The 22,525-nt window shown below is 36.2% G+C and overlaps 1 protein-coding gene across 3 annotated transcripts; it reads right to left on the bottom strand.

Annotated features, from left to right (window-relative positions):
- Nucleotides 1-10,199: 10,199 nt before the first annotated feature.
- Nucleotides 10,200-22,196, bottom strand: LOC135773713 (monocarboxylate transporter 13). 3 transcript variants are annotated; one of them, XM_065283451.2, is made up of 7 exons: nucleotides 21,881-22,196; nucleotides 21,598-21,724; nucleotides 20,888-21,137; nucleotides 20,242-20,385; nucleotides 15,395-16,243; nucleotides 12,115-12,292; nucleotides 10,200-11,006 (listed from the first exon to the last, which is right to left on the bottom strand). In XM_065283451.2, the coding sequence occupies exons 2-6, from the start codon at nucleotides 21,598-21,600 to the stop codon at nucleotides 12,123-12,125; spliced, it is 1,416 nt and encodes a 471-aa protein (XP_065139523.1). In that variant the 5' UTR covers nucleotides 21,601-21,724; nucleotides 21,881-22,196; the 3' UTR covers nucleotides 10,200-11,006; nucleotides 12,115-12,122. The 3 variants fall into 3 exon arrangements, with proteins under 3 accessions (XP_065139523.1, XP_065139522.1, XP_065139521.1); XM_065283450.2 differs by having other exon boundaries at nucleotides 10,200-11,411; XM_065283449.2 differs by having other exon boundaries at nucleotides 10,200-12,292.
- Nucleotides 22,197-22,525: the final 329 nt, after the last annotated feature.

The raw sequence follows: 22,525 nt of genomic DNA on the forward strand, positions 1-22,525 counted from the left end.
GATCTGACCCAGCACGTGCAAGGTCCTACACACAATCGGGGACACACTCTTGATCTGCTCATTAGCAAGGGTCTAAACATTTCATCCACTGTAATCAAGGATGAAGCGCTATCTGACCATTTCTGTGTTTACTTTGATTTATTAATCTGTCCTGCCACTGATGCTAGATCTGTCTATATCAAAAAAAGGTTCATAAATGAGAACACTAGTGAGGTATTTATGAATGCTATGTCAATGTTGCCAAACATATCCGCAGACTCTGTTGATGTTCTCCTTGAAAACTTTAACATAAAAGTTAAAGATGCTATTGATGATATAGCTCCAGTAAAGGTCAGGATGATCACTGGCAGACGTAAAGCACCCTGGAGAAACACAACAGCAGTACAGCACATGAAAAGAACATGCAGAAAAGCTGAACGTATGTGGCGGAAAACAAAACTTGAAGTACATTATAGCATCTATAAGGACAGTCTTCGTGCTTTCAATGTAGAACTAGGCACAGCTAGACAGACCTTCTTCTCCAATATTATAAATAACAACATAAACCACACTCGCACTCTTTTTGCTACTGTAGAGAGACTAACAAACCCCCCAAATCAAGTTCCTAGTGAAATGCTCTCTGACAACAAATGCAATGAGTTTGCTAAGTTTTTCTCTGAGAAGATCAGTAATGACAGAATGGCAATCAATACGGCCTCAAATTGTACTGTGGTCAGTCAGATATCATTGCAACAACCTCAGAAATTAGCCATTCTCTCAGAATTTGACATAATTGATATAAAAACCTTGGAAGAAACAGTACAACATCTTAAAGCATCAACTTGCAGCCTTGACACTCTCCCCACAGTTTTTCTCAAAAAGGTGCTTAACTGCTTAGAAACTGACCTCTTAAAAATAGTAAACACCTCTCTGATCACAGGCACTTTTCCAGAGTCATTAAAAACAGCAGTTGTAAAGCCTCTCCTAAAAAAGAGTAACCTAGACAAAACCATACTTAGCAACTACAGACCTATCTCAAATCTTCCGTTTATAAGCAAGATCATTGAAAAGGTTGTTTTCAATCAGCTGAACAAATTCTTAAACTCAAATGGCTATCTGGACAATTTTCAATCTGGTTTCCGTCAGCATCACAGCACAGAGACAGTGCTCATAAAGATAATAAATGATATTCGCTTAAACTCTGATTCAGGTAAAATATCAGTGCTGGTGCTACTAGATCTTAGTGCTGCCTTTGACACAGTAGATCACACCATACTCTTACATAGACTGGAAAACTGGGTAGGGCTCTCTGGTATGGTTCTCAAATGGTTTAAAACATACCTACAAGGAAGAGGTTACTATGTGAACATAGGTAACCATAAATCTGAGTGGACATCCATGACATGTGGAGTCCCACAGGGTTCAATTCTTGCACCGCTTCTGTTTAATTTGTATATGCTCCCACTTGGTCAAATAATGAAAAAGAACCAAATTGCTTACCACAGCTATGCAGATGACACCCAGATATACTTAGCCCTGTCACCCAATGACTACAGCCCCATTGACTCTCTATGTAAATGCATTGATGAAATTAACTGTTGGATGCGTCAAAACTTCCTCCAGTTAAACAATGACAAAACCGAAGTCATTGTATTTGGAAATAAAGATGAAACTCTCAAAGTTAACACATACCTTGACTCTAGGGGTCTAAAGACACAAAATAAAGTCAGAAATCTTGGTGTAATTTTAGAGTCTGACCTTAATTTCAGTAGTCACGTGAAAGCGATAAGCAAATCAGCTTACTACCATCTCAGAAATATTGCCAGAATTAGATGTTTTGTCTCAAGACAGGACTTAGAGAAACTTGTTCATGCTTTCATCACCAGCAGGGTGGATTACTGCAATGGACTCCTTACTGGGATCCCCCAAAAGACCATTAGACAGCTGCAGCTCATACAGAAGGCTGCTGCCAGAATTCTGACCAGAACCAAAAAATCTGAGCACATTACTCCAGTCCTCAGGTCCTTACACTGGCTTCCTGTTACATTTAGAATAGACTTTAAAGTATTGTTACTCGTTTATAAATCACTTCATGGCTTAGGACCCAAATACATGACAGATATGCTAACTGAATATAAACCTAACAGATTACTCAGATCATTAGGATCAGGTCAGTTAGAAATCCCAAGGGTTAACTCAAAACAAGGTGCGTCAGCATTTAGCTTTTATGCCACCTCTAGCTGGAATCAACTTCCAGAAGAGATCAGATGTGCTTCAACAGTAAACACTTTTAAATCTAGATTAAAAACACATCTGTTTAACTCTGCATTTACTGAATGAGCACTGTGCTGCTTCACACTGACTGCACCTTTAACTCAAGTCACTTTTACTCCTGTTTTATTCTTTTTAACATTTTAAACTGTTTTATTAAAATCACATTTATTTTCTTTAATTGTTATTTTAAATTCTCATGTATCTTTGTCTTTATTGTGATCTTATCGTGTAAATCTTATTTTTACATTTTCTTTTTGATATATTGTTTTCTCATTTCTGTGTAAAGCACTTTGAATGACCTCTGTGTATGAAATGTGCTATACAAATAAACTTGCCTTGCCTTGCCTAACAGACATTCGTTCGAATCTCACTTTTCATTCATGATTTATAATGAATATATTCGGATGTCATGTTTATTGTGCAACGTCTGAGGAACAAATGCGACCCCTTGTGGAATTTCAGCCGTTCCATAAGAGGTTAAAGGACAAGTTCGGTATTTTAGACTTAAAGCCCTGTTTTCAGATTGTTTATGGTCAAATAGAATGGTTTTGACTGAAATTTCGACATTTTCGGCTGCCCTGAGAATTTTCGCGTGTTTGTGTTTCAGCTCAGACCTCTACAATGGGTCTATAGGTGCACTGGAACAATCCTTCCTAAAATGCATTAAACTTTCGTTTACAAAGACGTGAAACTCACCGAGTGGTCAGGGTTGTTTACTGGTATGCTCACACAAAAATCGCTGCAAAAGACGCATTCCAACAGGTTTTATCGTAGTTTTTACCAACTCCATTGACTGTATTAGACGTCCTGTGAGGTACGGTATTACTCCGCGCCGGGAACTTTGTTTCTATTCTTGCAATTGGCAAAGGCGGATTAGCGCCACCACCTGGGCTGGAGTGTTTATTATTCAAGCTCTAAGCGGAAGAATGTACGGGTGTGAGGCGTTTGGGGAAATAGGTCCACAAGTTAACAACGAATGCTAAAACAGCTGTTGGAATGCGTCTTTTGCAGCGATTTTTGTGTGAGCATATCAGTGAACACCCCTGACCACTCGGTGAGTTTTTACGTCTTTGTAAACGAAAGTTTAATGCATTTTAGGAAGGATTGTTCCAGTGCACCTATAAAGCCATTATAGAGGTCTGAGCTGAAACACAAACACGCGAAAATTCTCAGGGCAGCCGAAAATGTCGAAATTTCAGTCAAAACCATTCTATTTCACCATAAACAATCTGAAAACAGGGCTTTAAGTCTAAAATACCGAACTTGTCCTTTAACCTCTCGACGCGCACTAGCTCGCGGACGGAAGGACGTCAGTTTTTTTTTAATGCTGCTAACAATATATATATATATATATATATATATATATATATATATATATATATATATATATATATATATATATATATATATATATATATATATATATATATATATATAAGCCTACTGTGTACAAACAACAATAATAATAACACTACTATACATCGTTTAAAAGGTCTAAGGGTTTAGCATCAGTGTATGGTGTCCGTTTTGAGATTAAATTGCTCTAGTATCATAAATATAGTATTTTATTACAGAAGTCCAGATAACAACATGCATAATATAAACTGACTCCTTACCTTTGTGCTGGATCGAATCGAATCCAGTCTGTTTCAGATGTGTGAATAACCCATAAAAACTCTCCAACAAAGTACATCCAATTACCATTTTTGTCCACAAATGCGTATAATCCGTGAAATATGGATATATTTTCCATTGTTTACATCAGATTTCAGATGCACGTCTTGTAATAGATTATAATATACAATCTGAGGACTATTTACATCGTAACACTTGTATATGAGAGCACACTCGCGTTCAAAACCAGCGCTCAAACATGATTGTACAAGTAGGCGGAGTATAATACATAATATCCAAACAGCGCTGTCTAATATCGTGACGTCATCTGACCCGCGCGTTCCTCCAATGACTTCATGGAAAATATTGATAGACAGAACGTGTAGCCAATTAGAACACGAATTCAACGATCTTTGTGTGAAGCTTTATTTCCTGGTGTGGATACGGCATTTTATACGCTTATATAAGGATAAACAATAAAAAGAACGAACGTGTATGCATGTAAACAAAAGACTTTTATTTTGTGGCTGACTGGCACTTAGAAAAGGCACTAGTCTTACAAAAACTCTTGCAAGAACCTCATTTTTGGGTCTATTGACTTCAAACGTAACATAACTTCTTTAGAAATATAACTTCTTTAGACTTGTGGCTTTGGCCTCATTGCATTTATAGGTTTCACACATATATTTATCATTAAGATTTTTAGTGTTAAAAAAGATGTTATGCAAAAAAAAATTTATTACAATGTACTTCAGCCTCTCTAACTTTTTTTTTTTTAATCTTAAAATAATTTTGAAAAATGGAAAACGAAGCTCAAAGTGTTTTCTATCTAATGATACCACAGTTATGCTTATACTATAAATGGTTTAGTAAAAACAGCCCTTTTAGTGAAAGTAGGTATTTTCATGGTTTCGGGCCAGAATGGGGGTGCTTTTCATTAAGCAAGTAGCCATTGACTTGAGTGGTGTACATTTTGGAATAATGAGGCCAATGTCACCACCGTCAGATTATTGTCACCACCGTCAGACGTAGTTTTATTTGTTTTAAATGAATATGCTTACAATATGTTTCTTCAATGCTGTTGAGTTATTAAATTAATAGTCTCTATTAATACAAAAATATGTTAAATAAAAAAATCATTACTTTTTCTATTTAGGCTTAAAGTAAATGTTGTATGAGTAATAACTGGAAAAACGCCTATTTTATGAAAAAAATACGAACAGGGGAGGTTGCACCAGTAAATTGCTGAACAGCCAAGACCTTGGTCTATAATGATATACCCTTTAGATTTTGTAATTTAACTAACTTTTATTTTCAAAATTTAAACCTGTTTTATCCAAATTCCCAAGAATCACTGAGTTACTAAATAGCACTAAAAGTGGTTAACTGGCTCGTAATCATAGAGAAACCATTTTTAGTGCTATATAGCACCTATAAAGCACCTTTGAAGAACCATTCGGGGGTGATATAGCACCACTACAGCACCAGATATGGTTCTATATAGCACAATATGGTTCTACAGAGGTGCTACATTAAAATGGTTCCCCTATGATTACGAGCCAGTGAACCACTTTTATTGCTATTTATGACCGTTTGTTTTAAGAGTGTAGGTCCCCTTTAGGGATCGATCCCAGAACATTCACGGAACGTGTTTGTGTTTATACAGACATTCTCTGCCAATTTTACAAATATTTTATGGAATCAAAGTGCTGTATGAATGAAGTTTACGTGAATGATCCTCAACATAAGGTCACATGACACCCCACAACTATCTGGTCCCCAAACCACATTTTGCCACAAAACACTAAATGGGAAACGATGGGAAACATCACATGAAACAGAAATTGTTTTTTTTTGTTGGAAAAACCTTGAAAAAGTAAAAAACAAAGAATATGGGTGAAAGAATGAGTCAGCATTTGCTCATTGGCTGTAGCTCACTGGGACTCCAAATTTTTATCATGCTTGATATTTGTCTTGCGAGCCTCTTTAATGCATTGTTAACCAGTTCACACAAAGATTGGCGAGGGCTGATTGCATGCTGATCGCCCGCTGATTTGCCCACGATCACAGCCAGATACGAGCTCGATGACATGCAAATCAAGCTTAAAATCCTGTAGTGTAAACTTGGGATTAGATTAACAGAACATGAAGGACAGATGGAATTACTTTTAAATCTCTTGTATGGCATACAGTAAATAAAGTAAATGCATGTGTAGCCATGTAGAGTTGTTTTGATGGGCACTCTGACTTTAGCCTGAGGTTTGGTCGACTTCTGATCTTCAGTCATATACTTCCAACCCGCTAAACCTACATTTATAAAATAAAGGTGCTTCACAATGTCATTGAATAACCATTTTTAACTTAATGGTTTCAAAAAGAACCTTTTACATTTAATGAACATTTCTGCTTGAAAAAGGGCTCTTTGTAGTGCTTTTAAAAAGGAATATGAGGATTGCTGTGAAGAACATTTTAAACACTTTTATTTTTAAGAGCATATCGCTGTCTACAACGTTTACTATTAGCAAGCATATCTGTGAAATAAATGTTTTTGAATTTGCTAAAATAACATACTAGTGTTACTGTAGCTTAATTGGTAGAGCGTTGGGTTAGCAGTGCATGGGTTCGATTAGGGCTGTCACAATTATTAAATAATCGCCTGATTTCAGATCACCGCAATGATTGCACATCTCTCTTAAAACACAAGGGGGAGCTGCAGTGCCTGTATGAGACAGAATCAGACAGTGTAACACGATAGATTACAAAGCCATTCAATACAGTGGAAAAAGAGCATTTAAAGAAATGCTGCAAATATTTGATAAGTACTATGAACTGCCAGGTAAAACATATATATCCAAAAAAGCTGTTCCAAATTTAGGGATGTGAAGGATGCTATTGGTCCAGTACTAAGACACACAAGCCCATATCACTTACATGCACCTACATGTAAGAATCATGGGTTCGATTAAGGCTGTCACAATGAATAAATAATCATTGTGTGAAATGTTCTTCACACCTTAGTAGGATTGGCTTCTATTTAAGGCTTGTTTTGGTATTTTGATTGCATTTTTATTTTCAGTTATTTTTCAGATTATTTCTTATGAAGAATTTTCAGTTTCTGAAAGATATATTCATTAAATAATTACTTTTAAATATGTGTTATGTGTATTAATATTAACTGCCAGGTAAACCTTGCAAAAGATTTAAATAATCACAACAATGTGTGAAAATTATTTCTGGAACAAACAAAAAATATGTGAGAATTAAATGTAAAATAAAACAGCCAATCATCATAATCGTCACAATTTATTAAACAATTAACCGCCAGCCAAATTTCATAATCGTGATAGCCCTAGGTTCGATTCCCAGTGATAAAATGTATAGATTGAATGCATGAAATAATTGCTTTGGATTAAAGCGTCTGCCAAGTTCATATAGTAAACAACATAATATAATAATACATGTGTAGGGTTGTAAATGGATATAAAATCTACTTAAATATGATCTGGTAGATCAATTACATTTTACTTATGATAACTTATTTTACTTTCTTCTGCTTTCTCTGTTTTTACAGTGGGTCATATCTGCAATCTAGCAGTCTGTTTAAATTATTCTCATAAACTCGTGCATCCCACACGTCATCGCTAATGTTTTAATGATAAACTGCTGTCACTGGGTATGTTTCCACTGATGGTATAATAAACATTTTGTATGTGAGCTTGTATTATCAGTAAAAACATGAATGGTGTATGGTAAAAAATTGAATTTTATGATTCATGTTTTGATAAAAGAAATTAGGGGTCTGACCTCAATATGCTCTGGCAAGAAGATGAATCTGAACGATAAAGGGCATGACGTGCACGAAAAATCATCTCAGTCCAGCCTCCCTCTCTCTCCCAGTGTCGCTCTCTTTGAAACAAATACCTTTGATTCTTGCATGTAGGTGCATGTAAGTGATGTGGGCTTGTGTGTGTGTTGTTAGAAACTGCAAGAGTGTTATACTGATATCTGTGGCCAATTTAAACTGTCAAATTCATTTTTGTAGAAGTAATTATAGTTTGTGTCCTCAAATACACCCTAATGCACAACAGAAGTCAGAGTGTATATTTGAAACCACACAGTTTTGAATCTTTTCTCAATGGAGTTTATTATACCCATCCGCTCCACAGCTGTATCTACAGTATCATTCATGTCTGTGAAAAAAGCCTCATAATCTAATTCTGAGATTAGGAGCATCAAAGTTTGATTTCAACCATTGATTTCATGGTCTTTGACATGATCTTACTCAGGCAGTATTAAAGACATCAAGGTTATATTTTCCCAGAATATTCTTTACGTTATGTAGGATGATTTTTTGTATGCATTGTCGTTTGTATACGTGTATGACTGAATGAAATTCCTGTTTCTGGAGTACACCATTGAGGTCAATGTAAGGAGGCCTGGGGGAATGGGTGGAGGGAGATACGAGCAGGGAAATAAATCAGGGAGCCTTTAGACTCCTTCCACTTTCCTCAATCAACTGTTTCCAATTACAGACTTCAAAGGAGCTGTCTGCTCAGGTCAGAGCCAAACAGCATGTGTCCCATTTTCCTTCATTTTAAGCGTGAATTCTTCTTTTTGGAGTTTTTGAAGGGGCCTAGTGTCCGGAAATTAACTGTAGCTTGTGTTGGGCTTCTGGCTGGAATTATAAATTGAACTATACAAGCATCTAAACTCTACACTAAAAAATACTGGGTTATTTTCAACCCAGTGTCGGGTCAAAAAGGATGAGCCTTGGGTTGTGTGTTTCCCATTAACCCATTGTTGGGTCAAATATAAACATTTTCAGGGTTTATTTAAACCAAAGGGCTCAACCTTTTTTGACTCGATGCTGTAAAAATCCCGCTAAACGTCGCTTCAGATAAAAACAACCTGATCTCACAAATTCTCGTGAAATAGTCACGAAATATTTTGCTAATTTTTGCGTGTCATTGTTATGTATTTCCACCATTTTACGTGCCCGTGTCACGACTTTCTTTTTCGTGTAAGTTTCACTTATTGGTTACTCAACTGTTTTTCCTATTTTTAAACCATTGTCCCTTCGGTTTGGGGTTAGATTTGCTGTTTGCCTTAGGATGTCACTTTACAGTATTGGTTTATACAATTTTTTCGTATGCCTGTTTAAACCATTGTCGCCTGACGTAAGGGTTAGAGTTGGGTTTGGGTGAGGATGTCATTTTATGTAACAGAAAGTCGTTCTAACCCCAAACCGAAGCGAGAATGGTAAGAAAATAGTAAAAACAGTCGAGTAACCAATACGTAAAACGTACATGAAAAAGAAAGTCGTAACATGGGCACGTAAAATGGTGCAAATACGTGACAATGACATGCAAAATGAGCAAAATATTGCGTGACTATTTCACAGATTTTGTGAGATCAGGTTGGATAAAAATGAGATGATACGTATAAATACCGGCCTCAGATCATTCAGAAGTACTGATTTGATGGCAGAATGGGCTAAATGGTGTGTCCCGTATGTTTAAATTCTGACTTTCATCATTTGCAATGTTTCTAGCTACCCTATCTCACAGCAAGTCGTGTTAAAGTCTCAAAATATTCGATTAATTTAATTGTGTTATTGTACTAGTTTTTCGTGTCTGTGGCACAACTTTATCTATCATGTCATTTTATATTTTTTCCTCATTGTTTTTTCTTATTTTTAAATCATTGTCGCTTGGGGTTGGGGTTAGATTTAGATTTGGATTTGCTTTAGAATGTAATTTTATGCATTGGTTTCTACATGTTTTTCTTCCGCTTTCAAAACTATTCTCTTTTGGAGTTGGGGTTCGGGTGTCACCGAAAGTGATTCTAACCTCAACCCCAAGCAACAATAGTAAGAAGCTTGTGTCACACATAGGAAAAACTATTTAAAGAATTCGTGCTGAGTAACACGAAAAAGACATGAATCGTGATCCAGTGGCACCAAAAACAGCAGAAAATAATTTCAATAACAAGAATAAATTAATCAAATATTTTGTGACTATAACACAAATTTGTTGGGTTGTTTCTAGTTGCTTCTTTAGTAATTTTATAACAAAGTCTTATCCAAAGTAGTGGATTTTTTTTACAAGTGGAGGTTTTTGCCAAAAGAGGTTGCATGCACTTAGAGGGTTTTGTTGTCAAATGTATTAAATACCAATGAAATTACTTAAGTGACATTCGTGAAAATAAGGCGTTTTAGTTACTGACTAATAATTTTTTTATTGTCATTAAAGTGAAATTACTGAATCTAAACACAAGAGCCTGATAAAAAATTTATTTACAAGAAAACATGTCAGATGCACTTAGAGGGTTTTGCACTCTTCATTTATTCCTATAAGTTTCATAATTTAATAATCATAATTAACTGTAAAACATACTTATGATGTTATTTAGTTTATTTAGCATAAAACATGTATCTACATACTTTTAGGGGCAGTTTCCCCAGGGTTTGTAGTAATCCAGGACTATGCCTTACTTTTTTAGGACATTTAAGTAGTTTTTATAATCATACCTTACAAAAAACAATACTGGTGTGCATTCTGAAACAAAACAATAGCACTGATATATGTTAAAATATATATGTCACGGAAAGCCGTTTTAAAATTAAAGCAGCTCAAACATGCTGGGACTAGAATAAGCCCTGTCCGGGAAACCACCCCTTAGTCATTTAATAATCATTATTAAATGTATAGAAACATAGGCCTACCTATAATAATATTTTGTTTATATAGCAAAAAAAAAAAACATTTATTCACATACGTATTCATTTAATGCTATAATAAAAACTAACATAAAGGCCAGACTGAAGCCTTTAATCCAAAACATCCTAAAATCCAATCTGTTGTGTCTTATAATCCCTCTGTAGTTTATTTCATAAATCAGGTGTTGGAGCTGTAATAGATGTTTAACTGAATATAGTGTTTGTAATAGCAGGGGGTGTTAACAGGAATGAATGGTATTCAAAAGACAGTCCGCTTTAAATCCTGATTGATGTTGTGACTTTGGAGGACGGAAATGGGGGGCGGACAGTGTGAAGCTTTGATTTTACATCCCTCATCTGATGGTAGGTGGCCTCCTTGAAAAGCAAACATCTTTTTGATGATACTGTATGCATCATGGTGCTGGTCAAGATAAGTGGGAGAAAGATTTAAATGTATGAACTGTTGGTGACTCCAAGGTTTATGTTTACAAAGATGCTCTCTGTCTTGTAACGTTTGTTTCTTTTCAGATTTATAGGAAGTATGTACATTTGTATTCATTTTGGTTATTTCCAGTTAGGAAATTCATTCTTCGGGGAGGATCCACACAGACCAGCATGCATAAAACAACATCAAAGTGCAGATGTTAGGAAGAGATATTACTTCCAGAAAAGACTGGATCAGAAATATGCTTTGATATCTTTGATGGTCTACATAACAGACTTTGCTATCTCTATATCAATGTGTTATCTAAACCCAATAATCACATGGCTATCTGTGTCATGATGTGCAAACATGGCTTCAAACTGAAGAGAAAAAAGCTGAATCCTGTATAAAAAATACAAAAAGTTAATAAAGTAAAAAAGTTTATCCCTATAGTAGACATTCTTATAATACACATGCAGTACGTTCTGAAATCCCCATTTTTTATTTCATGCTATTTATCTTTCTCCAAAGTCATTTAAAACCACTTTAGTTTGTGCCCCATCCTACATTTCCCCTATATCACCAGTAGAGGGAGACCATTGAGAACATTTTTTTCAAACTGATGCATCACCTGTGGCCAAGCCTTTAAACAAAATACACAAATTTCACTTAATTTTAGGCAGACAAACTAAAAATTAAAATGCCTGCAGCTTCATATTGTTTTAATTGATAAGCAATATCAGCAGCTAGTTTGATTGAATGCATCATCTTTGGTATCTGTTAAACCCCGAGTCAGCTTCCATTAATCCATTAAGGCCGTGCCCATTTTTTAAACTTACTACAGCAATAGATCTGATGAAATATGATTGCATTGCATCATTATGAGATTAAGGCTTTCTATAATCCATTAAAAGCATCATTTAAGTGAGAACGGTCTATTTACTTTAGTTTCGAGTGATGATAATCATATTTAACGATATCATGACAACATGCGTGGTGAAGCATGCGTTCATATCGCACAAAAGAGATAAAAGTGGGTTAAATAAATGTTGGGACTACTTCAAATACTGAGCAGATCAAAAGAGCTGCTTTAACAACTTCTTACTTTCAACTTCAGATGTCCACTTTTCTACTCTCGTTCTCCATGGCACTGTCCTTTCTCTTGTGCTGTCCTTTCTTGTTCATTTGATGTAACAGAAGTAAAAAGAGGGCGGAGACGATGAGAGCCACGCCCGCCATCAGGAAACCAACACCATAGTCATTCATTTCATCTATAAAGATTCCTGCAGAAACAATACCAGAATTAGAATTGTGAATAGAACTAGATTTTTTTTAAATTACATTAGCATACACTAAATGCCCTGTAAGCTACTTACAGGGCATTTAAGCCATACATTATATTTGGGAGTTGAACCCATGATGAACTTTGCACTGCTAATGCAATGAGCTCCTGGAATAAGTACAAAAATAATAATCTAAGTGAACTGTTGCTATGCGGTTGCTAGGTTGTTATGGGTGTTTGCTAGGTGATACTGACACTTGCCCTGCATCCAAAATCGCATACTGTGACAGTAGGTACTGAATTAGATGAAGTACTACTCATCGACTGTTAAAACAGTATGTACTGTATAGTATGGATGTGGATAGTATATGTACTAGATCTGCCATGTTGAAACATCACGTGAGACACATCGTCATTACAACAAGTTCGTTATTAAAGGATTACTCCACTTTCATAAGAAAATCCCAATAATTTACTTACCCCCATGTCTTCTAAAGTGTTGATGTCTTTCTTTATTCAGTCGAGAAGAAATTAAGCTTTTTAAGAAAAACATTCCAGGATTTATCTTAATTTAAAAGACTTTATTGGACCCCAACACTTTACAGTTTACACCGGGTAAAATAAGTATTTGACACATCAGCATTTTTATCAGTAAGTAATTTTTATTTCTAAGTGGGCTATTGACACAATTTCCACCAGATGTAGCCATCAAGCCAAATATTGAACTCATACAAATATTAGAACATTTAAGTATACAAGTTGAGTCATAATAAATAAACTATTAATTTTCCCGCTGTAAATGACAATCGTTGCGCTAGATAAGACCCTTATGCCTCGTTTGGCATAATTTAGAGCCTTTTGAAGCTGTGTTAAAACTGCAATTTTAAACTGCATTTAAACTGTAAACTGTTGGGGTCCACTAAAGTCTATTAAAACGAGAAAAATCCTGGAATGTTTCCTCAAAAAAATAATTTCTTCTTGACTGAACAAATGAAGACATCAACATTTTGGAGGACATGGGCGTGAGTAAATTATCTAGATTTTTCTTTTAAGAAAGTGGAGTAATCCTTTAACTGAAATTATGTTAAACAAGCGCAATTTAACCACAAGGGACAGTTGTTCAATATCTGTATTGGGATTTGAATAGAGCCACATTACTGCTTTCAGAGTTTTCGAATAAAACAAAGACCCTCCTTCTTCTTCTTCATTATATAAGTTCTTTCCTGGGTGCTCACGGGATAGGTCATCCGAGTACTTTTTGTCTACTGTTTTTCAAAAAGGCTACTTTGAATTCGGACATACTACTTGGCTCGCCAACAGCTTTTCACTAACTATATAATATGGAAGTAGGCAGTTTCGGACGCAGCGTTAGCCTTGCGAAAGTCCTTTTCAAACAGAGATTCTGGAAAATGCACAGATAATGTCTCCCAGGATTTGATTGATTTACACTGCCAGTGATTTTCACATCCCACGTGACATCAGGATGTGATGTAATGTAATTGAAATCCTGCACGTAGTGGAATAATTCACGCAGCATCTTAAGTTTGCTTATTATTTTATGATAAACCGATTCAAGCATCACACACCGTTCCAATAAGATTGCAAAAAATTTCTGCAAAAAGGTGGATAGTGAGGAGCTTACTGATCTCTTCTTCCTCTGAATCCAGTTTGCAGACATTTTTCATTGAGAATGTTGATCTGCATTTACAACCCCCAGTCAAAGAGATACATGATAACTTCAGTATGTCATTATTAAGACAAATGCATCATCACCACATTACACAAAGTGCATTCTGAACTGATTCCGGCAATGTAGGCCCCATCCCAGGATCGATCTCCGGATTAATTCCGGCACACATTTGGATACACACAAAAGGCAATTCAGTGCTGTATGAAAGTATTGTAAATCACCTGTAGTTTTTTGGGCAACATCCCATCTCAGCCCTTTTGCCTATACTTGCAATGAGCTTCACTGCACATACTTTTAAACAATTATTCAATGAAAGCACCGGTATATAAAGTTTCTGTGAAGTCAGTGAACAGAGGGATATTCGACTCATCTTTTATAAAGCCCCAATAAAAGAGTGTTGGATTTTCCAGCCTCATTAAAACTCAGAGAAGCTTCTGCGGTGCAGAGATATCAGGACTAATTTATGATGTAATTACAGAGACGGTTATACAGTCCTGCTGACTAAACTCTCAGCCTGCAGTGCCCAAATAAGGGCTTTTCTCAAACTTAGTCTATGCATCCAAACCTGAGAGATTCAGACTGAAGTCCATTAGCCCTTCAGAACACAGGAAGTGATGCAATTTGGCAGCTGATGTGTCTTAAGCGGACAGCTGAGGTATTTTTGGCAGGTTCAGAGTTAAACTGCTTTTGGCATGGGAAAAGATTTCTGGCTTCTTGAGGTCCTGTAAGGACTCTTCCAATGTTTGCCCCGGTTTGGCAGACGTTCAAAACAAAAATCCCTTAGCACGGGGCCAAACCCCTCCATCTCCACATTTCAAAACCATCTATTCAAACGTGCCCTATCAGAGCTTATCGGGTGGCAATCAATTACAGCTATTATATTCACTGTCGTGCATTTCGTTTCCTCTTTAGTTGTTTATTCATCTTGTGCAGTTCCTGTGATGTATTGTCACGGTACCGGTTGTGATGTGCTGCATACACTGCATTAGCAGAGAGCAGTGGGCAGTGAAACATTAGTTTAAATTTGGCGAGGGCAGCCGAACCGTGGCCCGCTATTTGAAAAGATGAGAAAAAAAACATTTATGCAGTGACCAATAATCCATGAAATGAACGCAATAGAACAAGAGCGCAATAGCAATGATGCATTTCTTTGATGGGCAAAGCTTTATGGGTAATATTGTGAAGTCTTATTAACATTAATGAGAAACTTTTTCACAATGGGTTGATGGTATGCTTAGTGTGACCTACAAGAACTTTTTATATCTGGACATACCACTTACGGCATTTAGAGAACAGGACTTTAATGTTTTCAGCATTAATACTTCATTTCAACGTCTTTAAGCAATCACAAACATGCAGAATTGGTCAACAGAAAGGTGATGGGAGGATCTCAAAATTAGTTACAGATCTTACCTGCCAGCGGTGGTCCAAGAAGTCCTCCGCTGCTGCGGATGAGCATAAAAAACCCCAGAGCGCTTCCCAGCTTCTCCACCCCGACTACTTCTGCAAGTACGGTGATGTGAATAGCCACTGTCGCTCCAAACACCAACCCATAACTGGCGCTGAACAGCGCAAGGTGGGTGAAAGTGGCAGCTAGCGGGCAGAGCAACAGAATAACAGCCAGAAGGATCACAGAAACGAACAACTGATGGATCGTCTTCACCAAACGCAGATTAGCCACCCATCCGAAAATCAACCGGCCCGATAGGTCCAGCGCCGAGGAGATGGACATGAGAGAGGCCGCTTGGTACTCCTCCACTCCCTTGCTACGTGCGTATGGTACCAGGAACAGCGATGGAGCAAAGAAGCCAAGTGCGGCGAAGACACCAAACATGGAGTAGACCATAAAGCGACCGTTAGCGATAAGCGTGTAGTCCACATAGCGAATGATTTTAGTTTTTAGCAATTCAGAGTTTTGTTCTGGGCTTGGCCTGTTAGCTGAGATCTTCCTAGTGTAAGTCTGAGACAACGTCTCCAGCTCTAAATCTTTCCCGTTTGCTGCAAGCTCTTTAGCGGGAACCTCTCTGTCAAGTGGCCTAAGCAGAGCTCCACACAAGCAAAGGTTAAGCTGCAGAGCCCCAAGGATCAGCATCGCTCCCCTCCAGGAAAACTGGTCAACGAGGAATTGAAAGGATGGAGTTAGGATGAAGGTCAGAATGCATTCTCCTGTGCTGGCAAGAGCGTTGGCCACCGGCCGCCGCTTTTCAAAGTACCAGCCGAGCATGGTGACGGTAGGAGTCCAGGTCAGGGCATAGCCGAATCCTGCAGAGAATTGAAAAGGACATACAGAGAACAGTGCAGGTGGGTATATACTGAGCAAGCATTTATTTCTCTGACTAGTCATTAATTCATTTCAAGGGTAAAACATTGTGTAAACCCTTCTGGCTGTTCTGCAAGGTTATACTGTTGTGATATGAATATCTATGTAATACAGTTTTTTTTGCCAAAAGATCTTGCTGAGAGCAGCTATACAACATTGCTATTATTAAACTTGACCTTTCATTATCTGCTATGTATAATCACAGTATGTGTAATAAACTATCACTAATGACATTGGCCTACTGCCCTACTTTAAGACTTTAGATTTTTTAAACTCTTCTTTATTTTTCATCTCTTCTTTCTTCCTTCCATCATAAAAAATAAAATTTAATTAAATAAATGTATACTTAAAATGTAATTGCTTATGTCATTTGGACAGGTAAACAAAAAATAAAATATACTTTCTTTCTTTGTATCTATGATTTCTTCTTCTTCTTTCTATCTATTTCTTTCTTTGATTCTTTATTTTTCTTCTATTTTATTCATTCATTCATTTTCCATCTGTCTTGTCTATCTGTCTGTATTTGATTTTCTCCTTTCTGTCTATCCTTCTTTCTTGCCTTCTCTTTCATGTATTCATTCATTCATTCACATTAGAGCCCTGCACGGGCCAAAAACTCCAGCCCTACCCGAGCCTTATCCCTACAATGCCTGCAATTTTTTCAGCCCGAACCCGACCTGACCCGAGACCAATATCAATCACTTTTAAGCTCTCTCTCGGACGTGCACTCTCAGATGCTCACTGTCTCTGCTACACACGCAAACACACACACACAATGAGGAGAGATGCTAAAAAAAGCCCGAGCCCGACCCGAACCCGGTCTGTAAAAAAAAAAACGGCCCGAGCCCTGCCCAAATGGGCTCAGCCTGACGGGCTTGCAGGCTCTAATTCACATATTCATTCTTTCCTTTTTTCTATTCGTCTTTCTTTCTTTCTTTCTTTCTTTCCTTCTTTCTTTCTTTCTTTCTTCTTTCTATTTTCTGTTTGTCTGACTGTCTTTAATTTCCTTTTATTTGTCTGTCTGCCTGCCTGTCTGTCTGTCTGTCTTTTCTTTCTTTCTTTTCTTGTTTATTCATTCATTGACTCATTAATTCATTCAATCATTTATTCGTTTTTTCTTTCCATCCATCCTTCTTTCAATCAATTTATTTATTTTTTGTTCTGGGCTTGGCCTGTTAGCTGAGATCTTCCTTCTTTCTTTCTTTCTTTCTTTCTTTCTTTCTTTCTTTCTTTCTTTCTTTCTTTCTTTCTTTCTTTCTTTCTTTCTTTCTTTCTTCTATTTTCTGTTTGTCTGACTGTCTTTAATTTCCTTTTATTTGTTCATTCATTTCTTTCTTTCTTTCCTTTATGTTCTGTTTGTCTGTCTGTCTGTATTTGATTTCCTTCTTTATTGTCTGTCTTTGTCTTTCTTTCTTTCTTTCTTTCTTTCTTTCTTTCTTTCTTTCAATCTATCTTTCTTTCTATATATGTACAGTATCTATGATTTCTTCTTCTTTCTATCTACTTCTTTCTTTCTTTGATTCATTCAGTTTGTTTGTTTTTGATTTTCTTCTTTTTGTCTTTCTCTTTTGCTTGATTGCCTTCTCTTTCTTTTTCATACATTCATTCATTCATTCATTCATTATTTCTTTCCTTTATCCTTCCATCCACCTATTTATCATATCTTTCTTTGTTTCTTCTATTTTCTGTCTGTCTGTCTGTTTTTGTTTTCCTTCTTTTTGTCTTTCTTTCTTTCATGCCTTCTCTTTCATTCATTCATTAATTTACTCATTTATACATTCTTTCTTTCTGTCCATCCTTCAAGCCATCAATTTATCATATTTCTTTCTTTCTTTCTTTCTTTCTTTCTTTCTTTCTTTCTTTCTTTCTTTCTTTCTTTCTTTCTTTCTTTCTTTCTTTCTTTCTTTCTTTCTTTCTTTCTTCTATTTTCTGTTTGTCTGACTGTCTTTAATTTCCTTTTATTTGTCTGTCTGCCTGCCTGTCTGTCTGTCTTTTCTTTCTTTCTTTTCTTGTTTATTCATTCATTGATTCATTAATTCATTCAATCATTTATTCGTTTTTTCTTTCCATCCATCCTTCTTTCAATCAATTTATCATCTTTCTTTCTTTCTTTCCTTTATGTTCTGTTTGTCTGTCTGTCTGTATTTGATTTCCTTCTTTATTGTCTGTCTTTGTCTTTCTTTCTTTCTTTCAATCTATCTTTCTTTCTATATATGTACAGTATCTATGATTTCTTCTTCTTTCTATCTACTTCTTTCTTTGATTCATTCAGTTTGTTTGTTTTTGATTTTTTTCTTTTTGTCTTTCTCTTTTGCTTGATTGCCTTCTCTTTCTTTTTCATACATTCATTCATTCATTCATTATTTCTTTCCTTTATCCTTCCATCCACCTATTTATCATATCTTTCTTTGTTTCTTCTATTTTCTGTCTGTCTGTCTGTCTTTGTTTTTCTTTCTTTCATGCCTTCTCTTTCATTCATTCATTAATTTACTCATTTATACATTCTATCTTTCCGTCCATCCTTCAAGCCATCAATTTATCATATTTCTTTCTTTCTTTCTTTCTTCTTTCTTTCTTTCTTTCTTTCTTTCTTTCTTTCTTTCTTTCTTTCTTTCTTTCTTTCTTTCTTTCTTTCTTTCCTTTATGCTCTGTTTGTCTGTTTTTGATTTCCTTCTTTTTGTCTTTCTTTTTTTGCTTGATTGCTTTCTCTTTCTTTTTCATTCATTCATTCATTCATTCATTCTTTCCTTTATCCTTCTGTCCATCTATTTATCATATCTTTCTTTCTTTCTTCCTTTCTTCTATTTTCTGTCTGCCTATCTGTCTGTTTTTGTTTTCCTTCTTTTTGTCTTTCTTTCTTGCCTTCTCTTTCTTTTTCATTCATTAATCATTTATTCATTTTTCTTTCCGTCCATCCTTTCAACCATCAATTTATCTTCTTTCTTTCTTTCTTTCTTTCTTTCTTTCTTTCTTTCTTTCTTTCTCTCATCTATGCTCTGTTTGTCGGTCTGTCTGTCTGTCTTTGATTTCCTTCTTTATTGTCTGTCTGTCTGTCTTTTATTTATCTTTCTTTCTTTCTTCCTTTGTTTATTTCCTCCATGTTCCGTTTTTCTGTCTGTCTTTCTTTGATTTCATTCTTTTTGTCTGTCTGTCTGTCTTTTATTTATCTTTCTTTCTTTCTTCCTTTGTTTCTTTCCTCCATGTTCCGTTTTTCTGTCTGTCTTTCTTTGATTTCATTCTTTTTGTCTGTCTGTCTGTCTTTTATTTATCTTTCTTTCTTTCTTCCTTTGTTTCTTTCCTCCATGTTCCGTTTTTCTGTCTGTCTTTCTTTGATTTCATTCTTTTTGTCTGTCTGTCTGTCTGTCTGTCTTTTATTTATCTTTCTTTCTTTCTTCCTTTGTTTCTTTCCTCTATGTTCCGTTTTTCTGTCTGTCTTTCTTTGATTTCATTCTTTTTGTCTGTCTGTCTGTCTTTTATTTATCTTTCTTTCTTTCTTCCTTTGTTTCTTTCCTCTATGTTCCGTTTTTCTGTCTGTCTTTCTTTGATTTCATTCTTTTTGTCTGTCTGTCTGTCTTTTATTTATCTTTCTTTCTTTCTTCCTTTGTTTCTTTCCTCTATGTTCCGTTTTTCTGTCTGTCTTTCTTTGATTTCATTCTTTTTGTCTGTCTGTCTGTCTGTCTGTCTTTCATTTCCTTCCCTCCTTCTTTCCTTCCTTCCTTCCTTCCTGTCTGTTCTTTCTATCCCATAATTTCATCTTTCCATGTGTTTTTCCTCCTGCAGTGTGATCCTGAGAGGTTCATGGCCTCATACACCTGCTATAAATGGCTAATGACCTTTCTGGTTGTGACTCAGTGATGTAACATGTGAAGCGTGACTGTAGGCTACTGTGTAAAAGTCAGGTGAGGACAGCCATATGCTGCAATGCTCTCTGCGTGCTCACCTGTAAGAAACCCCACAGTGATGTACAGCTGCATCAGATCCTGTGCACGTGACCCCGCCACCATCCCTATGCTGCTTAGCAGACCACCTACTATCACCACACACCTGTGACTGAAGTATGCGCTCAGCGCTGAGCCTATGGGGGCTGCAACAGAAACCAAGAAACCAAATGTACTGTCAGCTTATGTTATACTATAATAATAATTAGGAATGATATTTTTGTCTCCTGTTCATGTTAAGCACGTATAACATAATAATGAACTAGATTTTTTGTATCATTTTCAATTTGACAATGACACACAAATTAAAATTAGCACTCTCTGAAAAACTATTTGAAAGACTACTGGTATAAAATTGGAGTAAACTCCAAATGTGCACTACTTTGTGTTTTGATCGGTATAGCTGGCAGATCATTGCACTGAAGTCCATGGGTTTGAATGCCTGTATAAAATGTACAGTAATGCGGTGAACAAGTTGGCATCATTCAAATAAACTTTGAAAATAACAAAATACTTGAGGAACAACGCTATCACAAATGTTGGCAGTCACTAATGCAATTTATTAAACATCAAATACACTCAGAGTTGTATTACCTGATCCTCTGATCTACATAATTTGTTGGCTAAAAGAAACAGACTGGCACATACCCCCAAAATGTAGAGTTGCCACAGCGATAGATGTGATCCACGAGCTTGCGGTCACTGTGGTAGCAAAGTAGTGGTGGATCTCAACGAAAAACACACCAAATGATTTGATCACACCAAATGTCAGCCCAAAGACAAGGAAGGTGGAGAGTACAATAAACCACCCATAGCCTCCATCAGGAGGACCTGTTGGGCGCACTGTTCGCCTTTTCCTTTGCAGCTCCATTAGAGGATTCAAAGTATCATCTGCAACCTAAAATAAGAAATACAATGCATAATTTATTATGTCTACCAAAGGTTTTATAATCATGTCTCATATATCCTAAACTAAAGCCTATAGATCTGATTTGATGTCTTTCATATTTTAGGGTTGAACGTATGATGCTGAAATCAAAAGCAGACACATCTTCGTCAGTACTGCCTCTCTCTTAGCCCAACAATATACAAGCAAGTGATAAAGATTATAAATTATTGTCTCAGAGTGTCAAAACAACTGGAGAAATATTAACCACAACATCATTGCATAATCATGTAATGTACAACAACTTGTATTTCTGCTAAGAATATTATATGATCTATATTAAAGAAAAACTGTAGTTTTTATGGCTTAAGATGGTGACCTGATGATGATGCAATTATTGTAAGAATATTATCAGTATAACAACATAGCAAGACCTCTTATACTATATTGCTTAAACTGTATATGAACTTACCATTCATAATGTCTGAAGGTAGAAAGGACGTCTCTTTAAAACACAGCATCCACCGAGATGATGAGATAACATGGTCTTCTGATTTAAACCCCATTCTGTTCATCCACTATGACACTGTGTATCCATCCTTCACACAGATACAAAGGTTAACACAGCGAAACAAAAAGTGGGAGGTAACAGTTTCTTACCGAGGCAGAGATTAGAGACAGTTAGGATTAATTATGGTCAAACCAGTTCATAAGCTACAATGCATTTAATGCAATACAATAAAATATAAACAAACCAAAAAAAATTCCAGCTTGCTTTTCTGCTCGATATTTGATAAAGCCTCCAAACATGCAGTTGATCTCTGGACCTGGGTCCAAATGTGCTTGTTTTGTAAATGGATTTGTACTCTGGACAGTAATATGTTATAGCACAATTACAGTGGGTTGGAAAATGAATAATTGTCTAGTATTTCCCAACCGGGGGCCGGGGCCCACACGGGGGCCTCAGCAGATTTCCAAGGGGGCCTCAAGGTGACTTAAAATGATACAAAATTGGACAAAACAAGCATTAAAAAAGCTAAACCACGCAAAAGTCAAGACGTATCTTATTTTTTTGGCCATTTGAGTAGCTAATATACATCTGTCTAGTCATTCCAAGTTCTATTTAATTTAATGTGGAAAAACTGAGTGAATATGGGGGCTTTCAAATGTTGTTGTGGGCAACTAGAGGGCCTTGAAAAAAATGGAAAAAAATGGTAACTACAACTTAAGTAACTGAAAAACGGTTAATCTGCCAATTGTGTTTTTGTAGCTCAATTGGAAAAGCAACTTGAAAAGGTCATGCTTCGATCCCCGATAAAATGTATACAGAGTATACCGAATGAGTCGCTTTGGATAAAGCACTTGCAACATGCATTGAATACTGTAAACCTAAAACCCAG

The sequence above is a fragment of the Paramisgurnus dabryanus genome, chromosome 9 (genome assembly GCF_030506205.2).
Source record: "Paramisgurnus dabryanus chromosome 9, PD_genome_1.1, whole genome shotgun sequence".
Lineage (NCBI taxonomy): Eukaryota > Metazoa > Chordata > Actinopteri > Cypriniformes > Cobitidae > Paramisgurnus > Paramisgurnus dabryanus.